Source organism: Nuphar pumila, chromosome 7 (assembly GCF_984573655.1).
Source record: "Nuphar pumila chromosome 7, dmNupPumi1.hap1.1, whole genome shotgun sequence".
NCBI lineage: Eukaryota > Viridiplantae > Streptophyta > Magnoliopsida > Nymphaeales > Nymphaeaceae > Nuphar > Nuphar pumila.
The window spans coordinates 114825657-114844943 of NC_143255.1; the positions used below are offsets into that span (position 1 = coordinate 114825657).

At 37.8% G+C, this 19287-nt stretch overlaps 1 protein-coding gene across 1 annotated transcript; it reads right to left on the reverse strand.

Moving 5' to 3' along the window:
* Positions 1–15293: 15293 nt before the first annotated feature.
* LOC149833033 (putative (S)-N-methylcoclaurine 3'-hydroxylase isozyme 2) lies at positions 15294–18321 on the reverse strand. The gene is made up of 2 exons (XM_090014853.1): positions 17448–18321; positions 15294–16061 (listed from the first exon to the last, which is right to left on the reverse strand). The coding sequence occupies exons 1-2, from the start codon at positions 18285–18287 to the stop codon at positions 15441–15443; spliced, it is 1461 nt and encodes a 486-aa protein (XP_089870979.1). The 5' UTR covers positions 18288–18321; the 3' UTR covers positions 15294–15440.
* Between the last annotated feature and the right edge of the window lie 966 nt (positions 18322–19287).

Here is a 19287-nt window from a genome sequence, read left to right on the forward strand (position 1 = left end):
GCCAAAGTGTAGCGAGTCCTTGTGGGTAAGGGGTAAGCTCACAAAAGTTTTTGTTGTTAAGATAGTGATTGTAAATATGGCAGGTAGAGCTAGCACGACTAGGTCTCTGATCTTGAGAGTGGTTTCTCGGTGTAAAACAACTTTCGTCTAAAGAGGGGTACGAAATCGTGTCGGGTTGGCGGGTCGACCAGACGGGTTGGCGGGTCAGCATACCTCAACCCGAACCCGACCCGTTTATTAAACTGGTCGGTTGTGGCAAACACGAACCCGACCCGTTTAATAAACGGGTAACCCGACACGACCCGCCAACCCATTTACTAAATGGGTTGGGTCGGGTAAACGGGTGCTCAAGTTTGTGGGTCGGGTTGGCGGGTTGACGGGTCGGGTTGGCGGGTCGGCGGGTTGGCAGACGGTTGGCGGGTTGACCCACCCGCCTAACCCGTTTATTAAACGGGTCAGCTGGGTTGGCATACCCCCAACCCGAACCCGGGATGAGAGGCAGTTCAAGAGGAAGGAAGAAGGAGGATGTTGTGGTGAAAACGGATGGTCTGAGGGTTTCCCTTTAGTCGATTTTGAAAGAGGAGGATGGAAGAATCGAGATAGGGGAGAGCTTGTTAAGGATTTATGGCTAGCCATGAGCGGAAGAGGGGGATGGAGCGAGAGGGGAAGTCGGCAAAGGGGAGGAAGAGGTTTCCAGAGGGTCGAGGGTATGCGAGAGAGAGAGAGATTGTTTTTGTAACCCTAAAAAAATTTTTTTGTTAAAAGCTTTTTATCAAAGGGCGAGACTCTGTTTTTAAAGAATTTTTCAAAAGGGTGGTCCAAAAAGTTTTTCTAAAAAATGGTTTTAGTTAAAAGATGTTTTTTAAAAGGAGGTTTTCAAAAATATTTATTTTTATTTTATTTTTTTCTATTTTTTCTATTTTTTTGTTCTTTTTCTTCATTTTCTATATATTTTTTTGACATTTTTGCAAACAAAACTCTAAAATCATGGAGTTTCTAAACTATCTATAAGATTTTACAAATATTTACAAAAGAGGGCTTTTACTGAGAATTCAAGGTTATTCTTTTGAGAAATTTCTTCACAAAGTGAGTTTATATCCAGAATTTAAGGAAATATTCGAGGTTTAAAACCTCAAATCGAGAAATACAGAGTTGTGGATCCAACAGGATACCAGATGGGCTATCTGAGCCTTTCAAAATTTATTTTTGGTATTTTGAAATTTTAATTTGAAAATTTAGATAACGAGGCTCAGATTACTGGATCCAGATCCGAAATTGAGTCAGATATATAAAATGGATTCATTTGTTGCTCGTATGACTCCTACAAAGTAATAATTAGAATATGAATTAATAATTAAGAATTACAATGTTTATGATAACATAATTCAAAGTAATTTGTATATTACAATATTTATTAATATAATAAATACATATCGTTGTCGCTCTCATCTTCTCTGATACAAAATATCCCGTGCTCTTACGTTTATGTGTTTCAACAAACGCATCCTTGTAAGGCACAATGTTTCTTTTTTTTGCTTCCTGTAATGTGACATGATATAAAAAATTGATTAATAAGTATGCAGAAATACTCACAAATTTGACTATATATATATATATATATTGATGACTTACCATTTTCTTCTGGTGGCACCTAAAAGTCCTAGATCTACCTGTGTGTAGATGCGCATCGGGCATCACTGCTCGGTTTTGTGCAGCTTTTGCTGAGCGATTTTGAAAATCATTGCCTGCCCATCTATCGCACATGCCCTCCCAGTAATCTCTCCTCATGGCCCTTCCACTGCAGTAGATCATCTATCCCACCAGCTACTTTTTTTCTTGTAGTTTTCATATTGTGCAGCATGTCGGCAAATCGATTGGCAGCCGCCTTCTGCCACACTATCCTCGTGTCTTTCTCCTCGTTTGCACTCACTAAGCGATGTGAGACCTACAAATACTTTCAGAATTGTTATCATCGCAAAATTTTTCCCCTCCCTTGCGAGAGAGAAAAGAATTTCGCGAGTCAAACTCGACCAAAGTTTTGAAAATTGTTTTGAAAATTTACTCGCCTCCGTTTTGAAAATTTGCGGGAAAATTCCATGGAATGGGATCCGCCTGTCGGTACGAGGTTCAACCGTTCCTGGCGCCTTTACCAGGGGTAATTGAACCAAGGACCAATTATGTGCTTTAACTTGACTCAAATATCTAAATTAAGCTCTATTTTTCCTAAAATGCACAAAGAATCAGGCTTGTGCTATGGAATTTTGAAAAATGCAAGTTTGAGAAAATATGATGTTTGCTTTGGAAAATTGAAATGTGCTTGAAAATTGATTGAAAAAGTACTTGAAATTGGGATTCCTGGGAAAATCATTGAAGTTCATTGAAAATCAGAAATTTGCATTGGAAAGTGATTTCTCAGGAAAACTTGAACTTTGGAAAATCGATTTTGAAATTTGGAATTGCTTTGCTGAGAAAATGGATTTGAGAATTCTAAGAAAATCTAAGAAATTCATTGGAAAATGACTTTTGAAATGGAAAATAAATTCTCAGGAAAACTGGAAAATATGAGAAAATCGATTTCTGAAAACTTAGGATTTTGAAATTTGAGAATTTGAAAACATAGGAAAATCTTGATTTGAACTTGGGAAATGCTTTGAAATGTCATTTGAAAACTTAGGATTTTGAGAAAATCAAATACTGAGAAAGACTTGGTAAATCCTTGAGAAAATTGATTTTTTCTGGAATTTAAATTGGAAAATGAATTTGAGAATAATGCAATTTGAATGATATGAATGAATGAATATGAATTTGAAAAGGGAATTTCAATTGAGAAATTGGGAAATCCTTTTAAGACTTTGAAAAATGCAGTGCATTTTGAAGTTAGCCTAAGTGTGTAGGCTGAATGTGGCTAATATGAAGATCATAAATCTTGGTTTTCTTCGTATTCTGACTATGGCCATAAATACAAATCCCACCGAGTTTATAAACTCCATAAGAGCTTGTGCACGTGCCATTCGTGTAAACCATAGTGAATTTGAAATAATGTGCATGAATCATACATCACATATTAAAATTTTGCAGAAATTAAACTATATGCAATGCAACCCTATTCTACGCAGAAATGTAACTCTTATTCCAAATTATTACATTTGATGTTACATTGAATTGAAATAAAAAGAAAAATAAAATCTAAGTCTTCTTTTTGAATGTTCCTGCAAAACTAGAAAACAAGGTTAGCACAAAAATGTAGGTTTTTCTGAATTTATCCGAAAATATGGGAAATTATCGGATATTATTCAGATATAAACCCCAAATCATACCCCATTTGATATAAACATGATAAATAATGAATAAATTTTGAAAATAAACTTGAAAATTCGAAATTGGGGTCAAAATGACCAAAATACCCCTGATGACCTTGAAATCAGGGTTTTCTGAAAGATTTTTTGTAAATTTTGGAAATTTGAAAATCAAATAAAATAAATCAAACATAATATGATGAAATATGATGATATGCATGAAATTTTGGGAGAATTAGAAATTGAAATTTCGAAATTTAGGTCAAAATGACCAAAATACCCCCAATAACAAGACTATGGCCTTGAAACCTGGGTTTTCTGAAATAAATTTTGCAAAATTGAAAAATATGAAATGCAAAGGAGATTAAAATTAACCCTAATATGATTCTACATGCTTATGTACATGATAAAAACCCTAAAATGGCGAAAATATCATAAAATATCGAATTTAACCTGATTTTCGCTTGATTTTCGCTTCTGAATTTAAAGATAAACTAACACATAGAGCAAATGAACTTGGAATTAAACCAAATTTGGCATGGACACCTAAAATAACCCTAAAAACAGAATGAAGCTCGAAAATCTAATTTTTTTGTATTTTTAAATATGGAAATTCAAATAAAAACCCTAAATTTCATGATTTTTGCCTAAAATATTGATTCTAAAGGGGATTTAGGATATCAAACTTCCATAAAAATTTCCCAAATTTTATGGGATGACAGATGACAGTAAGGCAAGGATTTTTGCCTTTTACACTTTCTAGTTTTGACCTATGGTCGGAGCTGTACCACTCCGGCAAGTCGGATCGGAATCCGGCGACTCTAGCAAATGAAGGAAACCGACGGGTTTCGGTAGAAAATATGGTAACAATGGCAGACAGATGGGAAAATGGCTGAAATTGTGAGAAAATGTCCCTGACAAACAGAGGAAGATTTGATATTTTGACACTATTAGGATTCGGGTTACGGTTTGGAAAAGGTCATACTGTTATCAGAGACCTAAATCTCTGAGATTTCTGGACATTGGAATCTGTTAGACAGAAATAGAAAATCCGGGAAAAATACTGGAACAGATTTAAAAATTCCCAAATTTTGGAAATTACAGGAAATTATGTTATGAACAACTTTCGTGTTGAAAGTTTTTGCAGAAGGGTTATAGATTGGATGGACTTGGTGCATTAAGGTCTGTCTATACCCTGACGAAAGAAAATCGATATTTTCCCAGGGGTCTGAGAAATCCGATTTTTTACAGAGGTCAAAACTGACTGGAAAAACCTCAAAATTTCCAGATCATTAGTAGATTCAATCATGAATCTACTGTGATTTTTGGAGGACGATTTGGATTTCCCATGAGGGTGGTGCCGGAGGTTCTTGTCTGCTAAAGAAGAAACTGGAAGTTCAAAAAGACAGAAAACCCGATGTAGGGTTTGATCAGTTTAGATAGGTTCCGAAACCCGAATTGAATCAAATTTTCGGCAGTAGACCAAAGACATATGACTAAGACTAATATGCATTTTTTTGATTTTTTTAATAGGAAATTACACATAAGATCATAATTGGACTCAATGCATAAATCAAACCTAAATTAAATATCAATAAAACTACATTAAATGCTTATGAAAGTGATTTTTTTTTTTTTAAATACAACATAAAAACTCTATGATAACGGAAATAAAATGATAAATGACAGGGGTATGATCAGTTTTGATGTTGGATATTGGTGAGTGGGATCCCGATCCATTCATTGAATGGGTCCCTTGACTCACATATCATGAACATGAATAATCTGTCTTACGTCTTCATAGATCCACAAATGAAATATTCAATCACCTAAGTCCAATTTTTTGAAATGTTTTCAGATTATATTCATGAAAATATCATACGAAAGACCTTATCATATCATGATCATCTTTTGAGTTTAACAAAACCAAGATTGAAGACAAGGGTTTTACCTTGGATGGTGTTGATTGCTAATGGAGAAGAAGGTTGAAGAGGTGGCAGCAGCTTCAAGATGGTGGCTGTTGGCTGGAGCAAGGACCTTGGAACCGATGGAGGAAATGGCAGCGCCTTCAAGGAGGGCTGTAGTTGATCTCTTGTGTGGCGGCTGCAGCTGCTACAAGGGGTTGAAGGTTGTTGTGGCTGTAGCAGCCAAGGGAGGTGCTGAGTGAGAGGAGTGGCTACTGGTTGGTTCTCCACTCCGGTGGCTGCTGCCTTGGCTGGAAGAAGTTGCTGTGATGGAGGTCCAGCTGATGCAAGTAGGTGAGGGAGAGCTATGTAATGGAAAACCAAGGGAAAGAGAGAGAGAGAGAGAGAGAGAGAGAGGTTAGGAGAGAGGCGTGAGATGGGAATAGGGCAGCCGTAACTCTCTTTTTCTTTTCTTTTTTTTTGGTTTTCTTAACTTAGGGAAGATTATGTCTTTCCCTAAGTTCTTAGCTTTAATTAGGGAAGGAAAGGGAAACAGCCTTTACGTGAATGGCTGGGCAAGAGGGAGGAAGGAAGGGAGAAAGGGAAGAAGGAAAGAAAGGGAAGAAAGAAGAAAAAGAAAAGGAAGAAAAAGAAAAAGAAAAGGAAAGAAAGAAAAGGAGGGAAAAAGGAAAAGGGAAAGAAAAACATGGGGAAAAAAATGGAAAGTGGGGCTGGAGGTTTGGGTGACCACCTTGTGGGTCCCACCTTAGGAAGAATAACATAATAAAATAAATAAATAAATAAAATAAAATAAAACAAACAACAAAAAAATAAAAAAAAAAGATAATTTTTTTTTTCTTTTCTTATAAATTAAAACAAGAGAATGCAAATGGATGGGCCATCTCAGAGCGGGTCCAAATTTTGATTTTGAAATTCATTTTGATGATTAGAGGGGTAAAATAGTCTTTTCAAAAAGTTTCCAAACGAAACGAGCTATTTTTGGCAGTTTTTGAAACGAGCTCGGATTTTGAAGTTCAATACCTCATTGCGAAGCAAATCCAGTGTAGAATTTGAAAATTTGATTTTGAAAGAAATCCAGATTGAAATATTTCCAAACAAAACGAGCTATTTTTGGCAGTTTTTGAAACGATCGCGAATTTTGAAGTTTAATAGCTCGTTGCGAAGCAAATTCAGTGTAGAACTTGAAAATTTGATTTTGAAAGAAATCCAGATTGTTTTTCTTGAGAAAATATTTCCAAACGAAACGAGCTATTTTTGGTAGTTTTTGAAACGATCGCGAATTTTGAAGTTTAATAGCTCGTTGCGAAGCAAATTCAGTGTAGAACTTGAAAATTTGATTTTGAAAGAAATCCAGATTATTTTTCTTGAGAAAATATTTCCAAATTTAGACTCTCGGGGTGAAAATGTCAATTTTGGAAACCTGAGGTTTGAAATTGATTTCTGAAAACTTTTAAAACTCAAACTGGATTGAAATTTATAAAGCTGGAGTTCTGGACTTCGAAAATGAAATGAAATGTGATGAAATGTTATGAAATGCTGAGAAATGATATGAAATGATGAGAAATGACATGAAATGTTATGCAAAATGCTAACCTTGAATAAAGAATTTTGGATGTCACACCCCGATTGACACTTGTACCAGTTTAAAAAGCATTAAAATTGATAAAATTTGCAAAATAGCTCAAGAAATGGTTTTCGGGACTCTACTGGGTCAGAGTGACACTAAAAATTGGGGTTCGAGCTGGATTGAACTGAGATGAGCTAGATTGAGCTGGGTTTTAGAGTTTCAGAACTCAAATGAACTGACCAGGCACTGACTCAACTGACCTTTCCGACTGAATTTTCAAGAAAAGTCGCCATTTTTAGAGAAATGGTACGGAATGATCACTAGAGTGAAGTGAATTACGAACCTGAACTGGGTTTGAGCTAGAACAAAGGTCAGTAATACTGATATGAACTAAAATCAAAGCTTGAACACTAGCTCAATTGACTGAACTCAGCTCAATTTCAGCTGAAAGAGCTAAAATGGACTAAAATGGGCTCCTAGACACTTGGAAATGGTTTTGAACTGAAACTGGAGCACTTGAACTCCTGGTGAGCTCAAGTTAGACTCTGGGGAACATGACTGACTGGGAATGACTGACTCAAAGACAATTTGTTTGGATTTGAGTGAGAAATGAGCTCATTTCTGAAGAAATGATCCCATTTTGGCAGGAATGGTCAGAAATGAAAATGGTCTGTTCATTGTGAGCTCAGATGAGCTTGAGATGACTGATATTCTAACTATCTTGAACTGACCAATGAGCTTGGTTGACTTCGACTGACTGGGGTCCGGGATGACCTAGGGGTAAAATGGTAATTTTCCTAGTGAAAATGGGTAAAATGGTGATTTTTTGAAACTGACTCGAGGTTTGACTCCTACATTGACCTAACAAGGTTGGCACTGCACGAGGGGGGTTGTTTGAGAATGGATGTGGAAAATTTGGGGTGTTTACAAGAATGTTAGCACACATTTCACTAAAATATTGCTTGTTATGATAAATAATTGCATACCATGAATGAGAAAATTAAGTTGTCTAACACCTCCTTCGAGTACTCTTTCCATTGCGCTACCGGTCCCGGAAGATGATGTAGTAATGACTTCGTAATTCCTCGTATTACTTCTTGTTGCTCAAACCTCGCACTGTATATGAAAAGATACACATTAACAATCGACCGTCAATATACATTTTTTATAAGTTAAATATTGAACAAGTGACAATGAAATACTTACGATCAACCATCGATATATACTATTTGAATTACTTGTCGTGGGTCGCACGAAGAAGACCTTGCATCCGGCGTATGTAGGTCATGTGTAGGCAAAATAGCACCTACAGAACAATGAGTTAGAAATTCATATAATGTAGATTTCAACTAATCAAATATACAATTATTTAAATGATATACCTATCGAAGGAGCCCGTAAAGATGAAGTCTCAGATTGGCTACCACTGGATGCTCGACGACTCTGTCTTCCACGAACCATATTGTGACAAATTAAAATATACTAACAATACATTCAAACATTACAACACATTTCAATATATTCAAATCATTCTAATCATTCAAATCAAATTGAAAAAGCCTTCATGCAAGACATTCAAACATTGCTACACATTTCAATATATTCAAATCAATACAATACATTCAAATCATTCTAATCATTCAGATCAAATTGAAAAAAACTTTATGCAAGACATTCAAACATTACAACACATTTCAAGACATTCAAATCATTTAGATCATTCATATCTAATTAAAAAAAACTTCATGCAAGACATTCAAACATTGTAACACATTTCAATATATTCAAATCAATACAATACATTTCAATACATTCAAATCATTCAAATCATTCAGATCAAATTGAAAAAACCTTCATACAAGACATTCAAACATTGCAATATATTTCAATATATTCAAATCATAAAGATTATTCATATCAAATTGGAAAAAAATTCATGCAAGTCATTCAAACATTGCAACACATTTCAATATATTCAAATCAATACAATACATTTCAATACATTCAAATCATTCTAATCATTTAGATTATTCAGATCAAATTGAAAAAAACTTCATGCAAGACATTCAAACATTGTAACACATTTCAATATATTCAAATCATTCTAATCATTCAGATCATTCATATCAAATTGAAAAAAAACTTCATGCAAGACATTCAAACATTACAACACATTTGAATATATTCAAATCAATACAATACATTTCAATACATTCAAATCATTCTAATCATTTAGATCATTCAGATCAAATTGTATTACAAGTTGTATTTCACTAGCTCGTGAATGACTCATCATCAAATTGTATTACAAGTTGTATTGCATTGTTAGTCACATGTGATGCTTAGCACTAAGCATCACGCAATTAGCTCAGCTACGTACTTGCAACGAACAAATATACAAAACAATCTACTCCCTCACATCTTGTAAGACAAGGGGACAGGGAAGAGGCTCGACCCCTCCCTGACAAAAAAAAAAAAACAAGGATGGGGATGAGCCTGCTAAGCTGCCTGTCTGACAGTAATCGTGGAGGCAAGGGGCGGAGCCCCCTTGCCTGTCGGAAAGACATGGTGGCAGGGGATTTGCCCCCTGTCCACCAGAAAAAATAAGGAGAGGCAGGGGGCTCCTTCCTGCCTGACGACAAGAAGAAGGGGCGACAGGGGCTTGGCCTCTTTCCTCTTGTCGGCCTCCCAGCAACCATAGAGAGAGAGCGGAGGGCACGACAGAGGTTGCCGACAACCCGAAAGAAAGTCAAAGGGGCGGGGGGGGGGGCATCGACCTCTTATCGGCCTCTTGGCAACAACATAGAGAGAGAGAGAGAGAGAGAAAGGAGGGAACAATAGGTTGCCGGCCCTCCGGGAACCCGAAAGAGAGAGAGGGGGGCAAGAGACGCGGCAGTGGCTACCGGCCTCCCGACAACAACAGAGAGAGAGAGAGGAGGGCACGACAAGGGTTGTCGGTCCTCTGGCAACTCGAAAGAGAGAGAGAGGGGGAGGGCACGACAGGCGTTGTTGGCCCTCCAGCAACCCGAAAGAGAGAGAGGGGGAGGGCACGACAGGGGTTGTCGGCCCTCCGGCAACCTGAAAGAGAGTGAGGAGGGTGAGAGACGCGGTAGGGAGCCACCGGACTTCCGACAACAACAAAGAGAGAGGGGAGGGCACGACAGTGGTTGCCGACCCTCTGCTAACCCGAAAGAGAGAGAGAGAGAGAGGAGGGCACGGTAGGGGTTGTCGGCCCTCCGGCAACCCGAAAAAGAGTGAGGGGGGCGGGCCCAAGAAGAATAAGAAGAAGAAGGGTGGGGGGTCACCTTCAGTTGTCGGACGAGAGGTCGACGGCCAGCGGGCGGGCGACGAGAGCTCGATGACCGACAATAGAAAAAAGAAGGGGAAAAGGGGCTCGAATTAGGGATTTACGAGAAATTTAGTGACTGATTAGCGACGGCCAAATTCTGTTGCCTACGTCGTTGCAAATGTGCGACAGAGTAGCGACAAACATTTTTTGTTGTTATTCCATCGCTAATTTGTGATGGGGATTGAGACAGAATTTGTACGTCGCTAAGCCGTCGCTAGTTAGCGACGGATGCACGATGAAATAATTTTTGTCATTAATTCCATAAATAATTTGAATGTTTGCGACAAATATTTTTCTCTTGTTATTCCGTCGCTAATGGGTGACAGAAAAAATTCGTCGCAAATATTCATTGCTAGTTGAAGTTTTTCTTGTAGTGTGCACCAACCTAAAGCATCTTGCTAGTCAATGTATTCCATGTACTTGAGATGGGCACCAACTTGAGATGTTGTTGCATCTATGTATTGGATTATCATTGGGTTTCATAAAGGATCTAATAACCATGTAGACTCTTATTGTGCAGTTATAGTGGGGATGATTATTGAAGAGTGGGGTAAGTTATCCGCAATTTGTGCTAAATCTTCTATATGTTGATGTAATGAATTACTTTATGAAATTAGAGCATGACTTTAAATTTATGTGTCTAAAAAACATGTAGTTTTAGGTTTCTCATTATATACATAAAAAATGAAAATAGAATTATGATTAAAATGCTTCGTGAAAGAATGCTTTGAACGCTTAATGCATGACTTTTGTTCATGCTTTTAAATAACAAAACATAATAATTAGATTTGGATACATTGATCTAAAGCTGATATGATCACATAGTGATTAGATTGTAATTGGCTTTGAGAAAGTAAGAGTAAATAACTCAAATTGCATGTTTAATAAAAATATATATGTATATATGCTTTTCACACAACACATGAAAAGTGAGAGCATTTGCCATATTTTAAAAATTCATTAAATAAGTTTGGTTTGAGATATTTGAAGCTTATGATGTAAATTGCATGCAATGTGACTAGATTTTAATTTGAGTCAAGATTAAGGTTTACTAATATTGATTTTAAACATGAAAATTCTATTAATATAAATGTCGACATAATTAACTTGCATCAATGGGTTGATGAACAATTTAACAATGAATTAAATCTTGAAGTTTAATTTATTAGAAGTATGGCAAACAACGTATTGTTGGTGAGTAATATGAGCAAGTTGGAAATGAACCAACTATTGGATAGTCATCCCATGAATAGTCATAAAAAAGATCATGCATTCTTCCTAAAAAAGAGATGTTGGGAGGGTTGGTGGTCATGATGGCCTTACCTAATGCTCATGTGGTTAGTGGAAGTTGGCCATCTCTACTAACCATGTGAGAAGATAATCGTGGTTAGTGAAGATTGGTCACCTCTACTAACATGTGACGAAATCTTTTTTTATTGTACAAGATTAAAAAAAAATGCGATAATGATGTTTTAACTTACATATGTATGTTGAAATTTATCATGATTGCTTGTTTGAATTCATGAATGTATGTTTTGTTTTACATGCTTTAGATGTTTTATGAATAATATACAACATAGTCATGTTAATTTTTGTAATAATGTTTATGATTATTTGGATCTGAATATATTAATAGAGTGTATAATCTATGGTGAATTCTTGTTAAAAAAAATTTCAATCTCATGTTAAAAAAAAAACAAAGAAAGAGCAAATCTTCTCTTTCGACACAGTTTGGGAAATGTAAAAGAAAAAAGTGCCTAAAGCAACTTTCAAGTTTCAAGGGTTTCTACTTTCAAAATTAAGCTTCCCATGTCTATGGATTGGATAAATTTGACTTGTATTACTCATGGTAGTTGTGACAGGTGACAAAAGCAAGTTGTGAAAAACAACTACTTGATGTGGCTCTACTCCGACCATATACTTCATGGAGATGTCCATGATGATATGACAGGCAAGGGATATAGTGTGAACCCAACTCTAGTGGCAATGATAAGCCTCATATATGTCAAAAACAATACACCACGATTCCGAAAAACTTAGAACCACGTTTATAAATTAATAAGTTTTCTTTTTATGTCTTAATAGCAATGAAACCAAAGATGGTGGATGCTATGAAAACATCGAGTGGTGTTGCATGCCCATGCTTTGACGTGGGAAGAGTGCACCTCAGGGAAAGGTGCCCCTTTCTTTCAACAGGATACTGACAGGGAAGATGTACATTAATAGTGAGAGTATAATCTATGGTAAATTCTTGAAAAGTAAAAGCATTGGTCACGTTTGACAAATCAAATTTTTATGAATTTATACGATATTAATTTTTTATGAATTCGTGAGATGATACAAATTGATAGTTCTCTACTGGGGTACATGTGAATTTTATATAAAGTTATTAAGATATAATGATGTTTTATGACATGGTCATGAAAGAATAATATGAACCACATAACTATCTAAGAAAGTGAGATCTTCACTATGATATATGTGCAAAAAAATTCACCATGGTGATACATATTTATTTTCTCAAGAACATAAACTACATAGTTAAGGATGCAATGAAAGTAAAAATAAATAAATTTTGCACATTAAAAGTTATGATTGAAATTTTTGACATGATGTGAAATCCATATAGATATGTGAAATGAGTATATGAAAGAATCATGATGGAAAGATAACCTAGTTTGTGAATATCTCCATAAAAAGGATATATCATGAAGAAAAAACTCAGCTAGTATATGTAAAACCTCGTGCTGTCATGATTAAACTCATATTATATATGAAAAAAATCATAATTCATATAATGATAAAAAAAATCAGATATATGAAAAAATAACTTGTAACATGTGAAAAAGATATCACAGTTAAATATCTATGTATTGAATCCAAAGTTGGCCATTGAATCTCACAAAGAATCCAATAATAACCTAGGTAACGGACTCTTAGTATGCAGTGATACTAAATCCTCTATATTTTTTGGGTTGAAGGTGTAATCTATAAGGGCTCAACAATAGTAGTAGAGAACCCTCCTCGAGGAAGTCATCAACGTCTCTTACTCTCTCCCTCTCTCGTTCAATCTCCATTTATATGTGTGTGCACTACGAATCCGCTGCAACTATATTGTATTGGGGCTAACCGATTATTCGGGTTCAGAGCCGAACCTGTAAAGAGGCCAATGAGGCTTGGGCCTCAGGGCCCCTGGGCCCCAAAAAAATTTAGGGGGCCATTTTTAAGGCCCGAGCTCCCCATAAAAATTTTAAGGGCCCATTTTATTGTTATTTTGATTGTTTAAAAAAAATTCAGAGGCGCTGCCCCGAACTCCTGCTATTAATAAGGGGTTCATTTTTTCGCTCTGCCTCAGGCCCCATAAAACACAGGTACAGTTTGTTGGGATATCGATTGTCCGGTGTCACCGACTCTTGAAAAGCGGTGACCCTACGTAAAGATAGAAAACACAGAGCAAAAATACAGGGGACGCATACCTGATCCGGCCAATTGGATGTTGTGGTTACCGAAAATGGAGGTCGTCGGATGTTCTCTGCTCAGCCGGGCTGCAGCCACCACAAGAGCAGGCTTCCTTAGGCAGCCGGTGAGTAGACCTGTATTCCTCTACATAGGGTCGCTCACGATACCCTGTATTTATAAAGCATAGGGTGGGAACGGTTTGCGTAACTGTTTCTCCTTATCGTATGGTGATTTATCGGATGAATCATCCCTGATGTGGGAATGTATCCACATCGTTGATAACCACCACGTCAAACGTGGTGGTTAATCCAACACGGCTCTATTGGGGTTGATCTACCAAGTAGAAAGGCAAGAAGAAGCTGGAGGAGTATTAGCGTCAGGATCCGATTTGATACCATATAGATCACTTTTAGTTTTGTATTTTATTTATATAGTGTTTGCTGATAGTCTGAGGGCCCAAAAGCAGATGGAGTGCGCAGCCAGCAGCAGAGGCACACTAAATTTGTGTCTTGTGATGGCACCTGATCCTGTCTCACAAGCGCCATATATAGTACAAAAAAAACATAGTCCTGAGATTAGAGATTAGGGATGTCAATTGATTGGATATCCATCCAAATCCTACCCCAGTTGGTAATCCAAAATCATATCCAATTATAATTGGATGTGGATATGAATTTGATTTTTTGCTACCAAATCCAACAGATCCATATTTTATAGATATATGTATCGGATTACATGTAAAAAAAAAAAATGAGTTTGATATGAACTTTCCACCGTCTGAGTTCAAATCTGAATCGGAATAATCTATTTGATCAATATCCTATTAGCCAGATATAGTATTGACCACATCCAATCTGAATCCGAACCGTTTTCATCCCTACTTGCGATATTAGCCCCTCAAGGTACGTGGTTAATGTAGGTAAGAAGCCCCCAAGTAAAAAACTGTAATATTTTTCTTTTCTTACTTTTTGGAACATCTGACCCTATAGATATAATTTACTTGTGGATTAGCAGTATTCAGCTGTTGGATTATGGTATTCCAACATGTATGTAAGATTTTGCAAAGGGTTAAAAAATCAATGGCCTACAATACACTAAAATTTTAAAACTCAAAAAATCATATTTTTACGTCCAAACAATACAAACCAAGAGTCGATTTTTGCTAATTTGACCATGCTGAACACTTCCATGTGGTTAGATTTGGTGCAAACGTCTCACTATGAGGACATTATGGGGGCTTGTATTTCAATCACACTACTTTCTTTGCCCAAATCTGATATACTTTCGGGTAGTCCTCCAATTACCACCTCATTAAATTGTATTCTTGTCTTCACTTTATGATCTAATTGGTCCATAGTTTGCTCAAAGATATTTTCTTGTGAGAGAAAAATTTTAATGAAAAAGATAAAAGGAAGTTTGGTGAATATAGGAGGTTACCAATCACCTCAATAACATGACAACAGAAACCACAACTTTACAAGAGGGGTTTATGATACATGACTTGAGAAATGCCTGCAATCTCCATGCATACTACTACATAAAAGAAGAAAGACAGATGATGTGGGAATCTCATTAAGCATTTCAACTTCATTCATTCAGGTTCTACTATGCTTCTTGGCACTCTGATAACTTGAACCAATGGTGTCTCCTTGGACCATAGTTTGCTCAAAAGATAACTTGAACCAATTGCTCATAACTTTATTGTACTATAATATGAAAATTTATTCACCATCAAAGATGGAAATCCATACTGCAGACAGATGCGAATTCTCATAAGTTGGCATAAGAGTTTTGGCCATTATTAAAGGAAAATAGTAAAGAAAGTTTAGCCCTAGTTATGAATGCTAGTGTCCAGTAAACTTGGGTATGAGCACCAGTGGGTGATCCCTCTGGAGTGTAAGGCTAAAACTCTCCTCCAAGGGAAGCTGGCGAGGGTCCATTCCATTTGGTAGTGACCACTCGAAGTTGTGCACCAAGGCTGCCACAATTGATTCAACAAGCCGAGTCGCAAGCGGCAACCCGGGACACATTCGTCTTCCCGAGCCGAATGGAATGTATTCATAAAAAGCACCCATGTAATCCAAATTAGGGGAGTCAATGAAGCGTTCTGGCATGAAGGTGAAGGGCTCAACCCAGAATGCTGGGTCCCTTCCTATTGTCCATAGATTCACCAACACCTGGCAGCCTTTTGGGATCGTGTGGCCGAGAACTTCGCACGTTTCCACTGCACGATGAACTAGAAATGGCACAGGTGGGTGCAATCTAAATGTCTCCTTTAAGCAAGCTTGGAGGTAAGGAAGTTCTTTTAGTTTCAAATCCGTGATGGAATCCAGTGTATCAGTGTTGCTGAATGCATTAGAGAGTTCCTCGCGAAGCTTAGCCAATGCCTCTGGTTTTTTTATGAGCTCTCCTATTACCCATTCTATTGCACTGGTTGTAGTGTCCGAACCAGCAACAAACATGTCCTGCATTGTGCACAAAAGTTAAAGATCAAATTACCATATTTAGATAATAGAGTATGGCATTTTGCCATTCAAAATCTTATTTGAGTTCATGAACTCCAAACAGCGGGTAACTTTTTGTCTCTATAAATTTTCTTTTGTCTCTGTTATAGATCGTACTGCAAGTTTACCAGCCTAGGCTTTGCTCATGCTAAAATCGTAAGACTGTGTGCTTCATAAGAGCTGTTTTTTTTTTTTTTTGGGTAAGCAGGCTGGGGAATAACCACGCCAGATTTGAACCTAAGACCCCTTGATGATCTTACCATCCAACTATCCCATTCAACAACCAATACATTAACGAGTCCAACAAAATTTTAAGTCTGTTTTTTATAAAACCAAGCACCTTGTTCCGGACGGCCATTGAAAGTAGTAAGAAAAAAAATCTTATTAAAATCTTGATTCATATTAGTAAACATATTTTGTTGGTGAACACATTTCAGTTACCCTATTAAAATGTTTTGTGAGACTTACAGACTTGGATTGGAATTGGGTGCAATGTGAATGCACACTTGCACCAATCACCGGTACCATCATCATCTGCTGTTGTGTCTCACAGCTGAGGGATGGCACTGGATCAGGGCAGGGGACAAGGTCTCCACTTTCGCTCAGTCTCAAAATTCTACTCTTGATTTTAAGCCTCATCCCTGCCTTCATGTCCTTTATCCCCAGTCCAAACAGGGCGAGGTGGGGTGGGGCCCTATTTCCTTTCGGTCCACTTTCATCTTTAAAGAAGGATCAAGGACGGGGTGAGGTGGGGATTGAGGGAGGAAGTGTAAGTCCATCCCTATTTTTTTCATGTCCTCCATTCTCAGTCCAAAGGGGGTGGGGGAAGCTTAAGTCTATCCCCAATTTATGTCTTTCATTCTGGGTCCAAACTGGGTGAGGCGAGGCAGGGCTGGGCGGAGCCCGTTTCCCCCGGTCCACTGCCATTCCTACTTTTTTTTTTTCACGTAAAAGAATCTATTTTTCACGTTAGAATGGATCCATCATTTAAAATAGGATGGGTTTCATAGTACATTCAATTCTAACAATTCAACAGAACCGTTTAGTCATTGTTTGGATGTATGATGGAACCCTCTTTACCATATTTCTGGAATCCGTGTCCACCTTTTCCACTCATTTTTCCATTAGCGAGGCCCACGTCCTTTTGTTTTTTATGTCACTTGTTTCTATTTTAACTCTTTTATATGTTTGGTGAAACAAACAAACAACAACAAAAAAAAAAAAAAAAAACGGTGAAAATACTTTCTAAAACGCATTTTTTTTCAAAGGAAAAAAAAAAATCTCATGAGAAAACAGTGACGCCAGAAACAAACGTCCACCAAACTGAGAAAAGGATTGGGCACTTACCAGAAGCACCGCTTTGATTTGGAGATCACTGAATCCACCAGAAAGCAGGACCTCTAGAAAATCATCACGGTGCTTCACCGCTCCACCCTTCCTCTGCAGAATGATGCCTTCCCATACATCGTATACTTGCCTGATGCAAGCTTCAGACTCTCTGTACAATCCCTGAATATCAAGGCCAGAGATCGCCGGAAAGAAGTCGGACACGTTCGGCGCAGTTGCTATTTCAATCATCCTCCGAATCAATCGCTTCATCTTGCTGGTACTTCCAATTGCACCCTCTGCATCGTCTGAAAAGGTGGAAGCAGCCATCAAACTGAAGATGGTACCAAACACTGCTTCAGGGATGTTGGTTGCCTTTCCCTCGTTGGAGCGAAGGTGTCTCACCAACTCCTCCACCTTTAGGTGCCTGAGATGTGCACCGGCTCGAAGCATCTTGCCTGAGAACAGCTGATTGCGGCAGACGGTTCTCAGTCTCTTCCATGAATCGGTGCAATCAGACCAAACCAAGCTGTAGTTGATGTAGCCGGGGATTCGACCAGCTTGGGGTAAGGCACGACCGGAGAGAGAGGGGTCATGAGTCTTGAGGATGAGGGAAGCGACGGAGGGTGAGGAGGCGACGACGACGCGCTGAGTGCCGAGCCGGAGGGAGATGAGGGGGCCATAGGTGCGAGCTAGGTTCGCAAGGGTGACATGAGGCTTGGGACCTAGTTGGAAGAGGTTGCCCACAAGAGGCCAACCTCTTGGTCCGGGTGGGAGGTTCTGTTTTTGTTTTCCTATGGGCCTTGAAAAGAGAAGGAAAAGTAGAGCTAGGAAAAGTGAGAGAAGCAACCACAGCTCCATGGTTGAAGACAGGTGAGTAGAGCAGAGTTCCTCAGCCTCATTGGAATACGGCTCCCATCATTTTAAATAGGATAGGTTCCATCATACATTCAATCCTAACCATCCAGCAGAACAGCTAGCTGTTCATTGGATGGCTAGGATTGAATGTCCATGTTCGCCTAATTGAGTTGTTATCTCTTGAAAGTGGGAGCAGATCAGGTCATGTGGCATAAAACTGATTCCTCGGTCAAGGTTCACTTGATGGATATATATGTTTATGGGCCCCACTCTCATGCTTCTGAGATTCATGGTTCCCATAGAATGAATTGAGGTCATCGGTGTTTAGTCCTAGTTGCCAAATTGGTTGAAAGCTATGGGAGAAGGGAGAGGTGATTAGGAACCTAACATCAAAAACTACATAAAACTAGTGATGGCAGTGGACAGGAGAAAAATGGAACCCCAACGAGGATGAAGGTGAAGATGGTGGTTAAAATCAAAACCCGTGCAGGCAGGGGCGTAGTAGCTAGGATTCATGTGAGGGGGGGGGGGGGGGGCAAACAGGGGTGTAGAAAAAAAGGTGGTGTGATAGTCGGTGGTTCGTGGGCAGCGCCCCCCAATTTTTTTTTTGAGATAAAATAAAAAATGGCTATAATTATTAATAAAAATCTATTTCATATGGACAAATCAGTCATTTTCAATCTCAACATAAAGTTCTTAAACATTATCTAATGGCAATATATAACACTGGTGCGATAATTTGAAGTTCATAACAATGCATAAATTTTATTTATGACAAAATAAATCAAAATAAGAATGTACCAACATGTCCAGCTATTGATTACAGATTGGTAATGCACGTCTGAAGATATATGTGGAGTATAAGAACCTATTAGACATTGCCACCAAAAACAAATATTCAACAAAATTTCTAAGTGCTTCAATTGCAAAAGTGATATAATAATCAATGTAGTTCTAAAGATAGAAGAAAAAAGAGGCAATTATAAGCATAACAATGACATCC

What these genes read in the sequence shown, in the direction of transcription:
- LOC149833033 (XM_090014853.1), bottom strand. Translation starts at nt 18,287, where the DNA reads ATGGAGCTGTGGTTGCTTCTCTCACTTTTCCTAGCTCTACTTTTCCTT. An exon ending in AAATCAAAGCGGTGCTTCTG is followed by an intron (nt 16,062 to 17,447) that starts GTAAGTGCCCAA and finishes TGCACAATGCAG; the next exon opens with GACATGTTTGTTGCTGGTTC.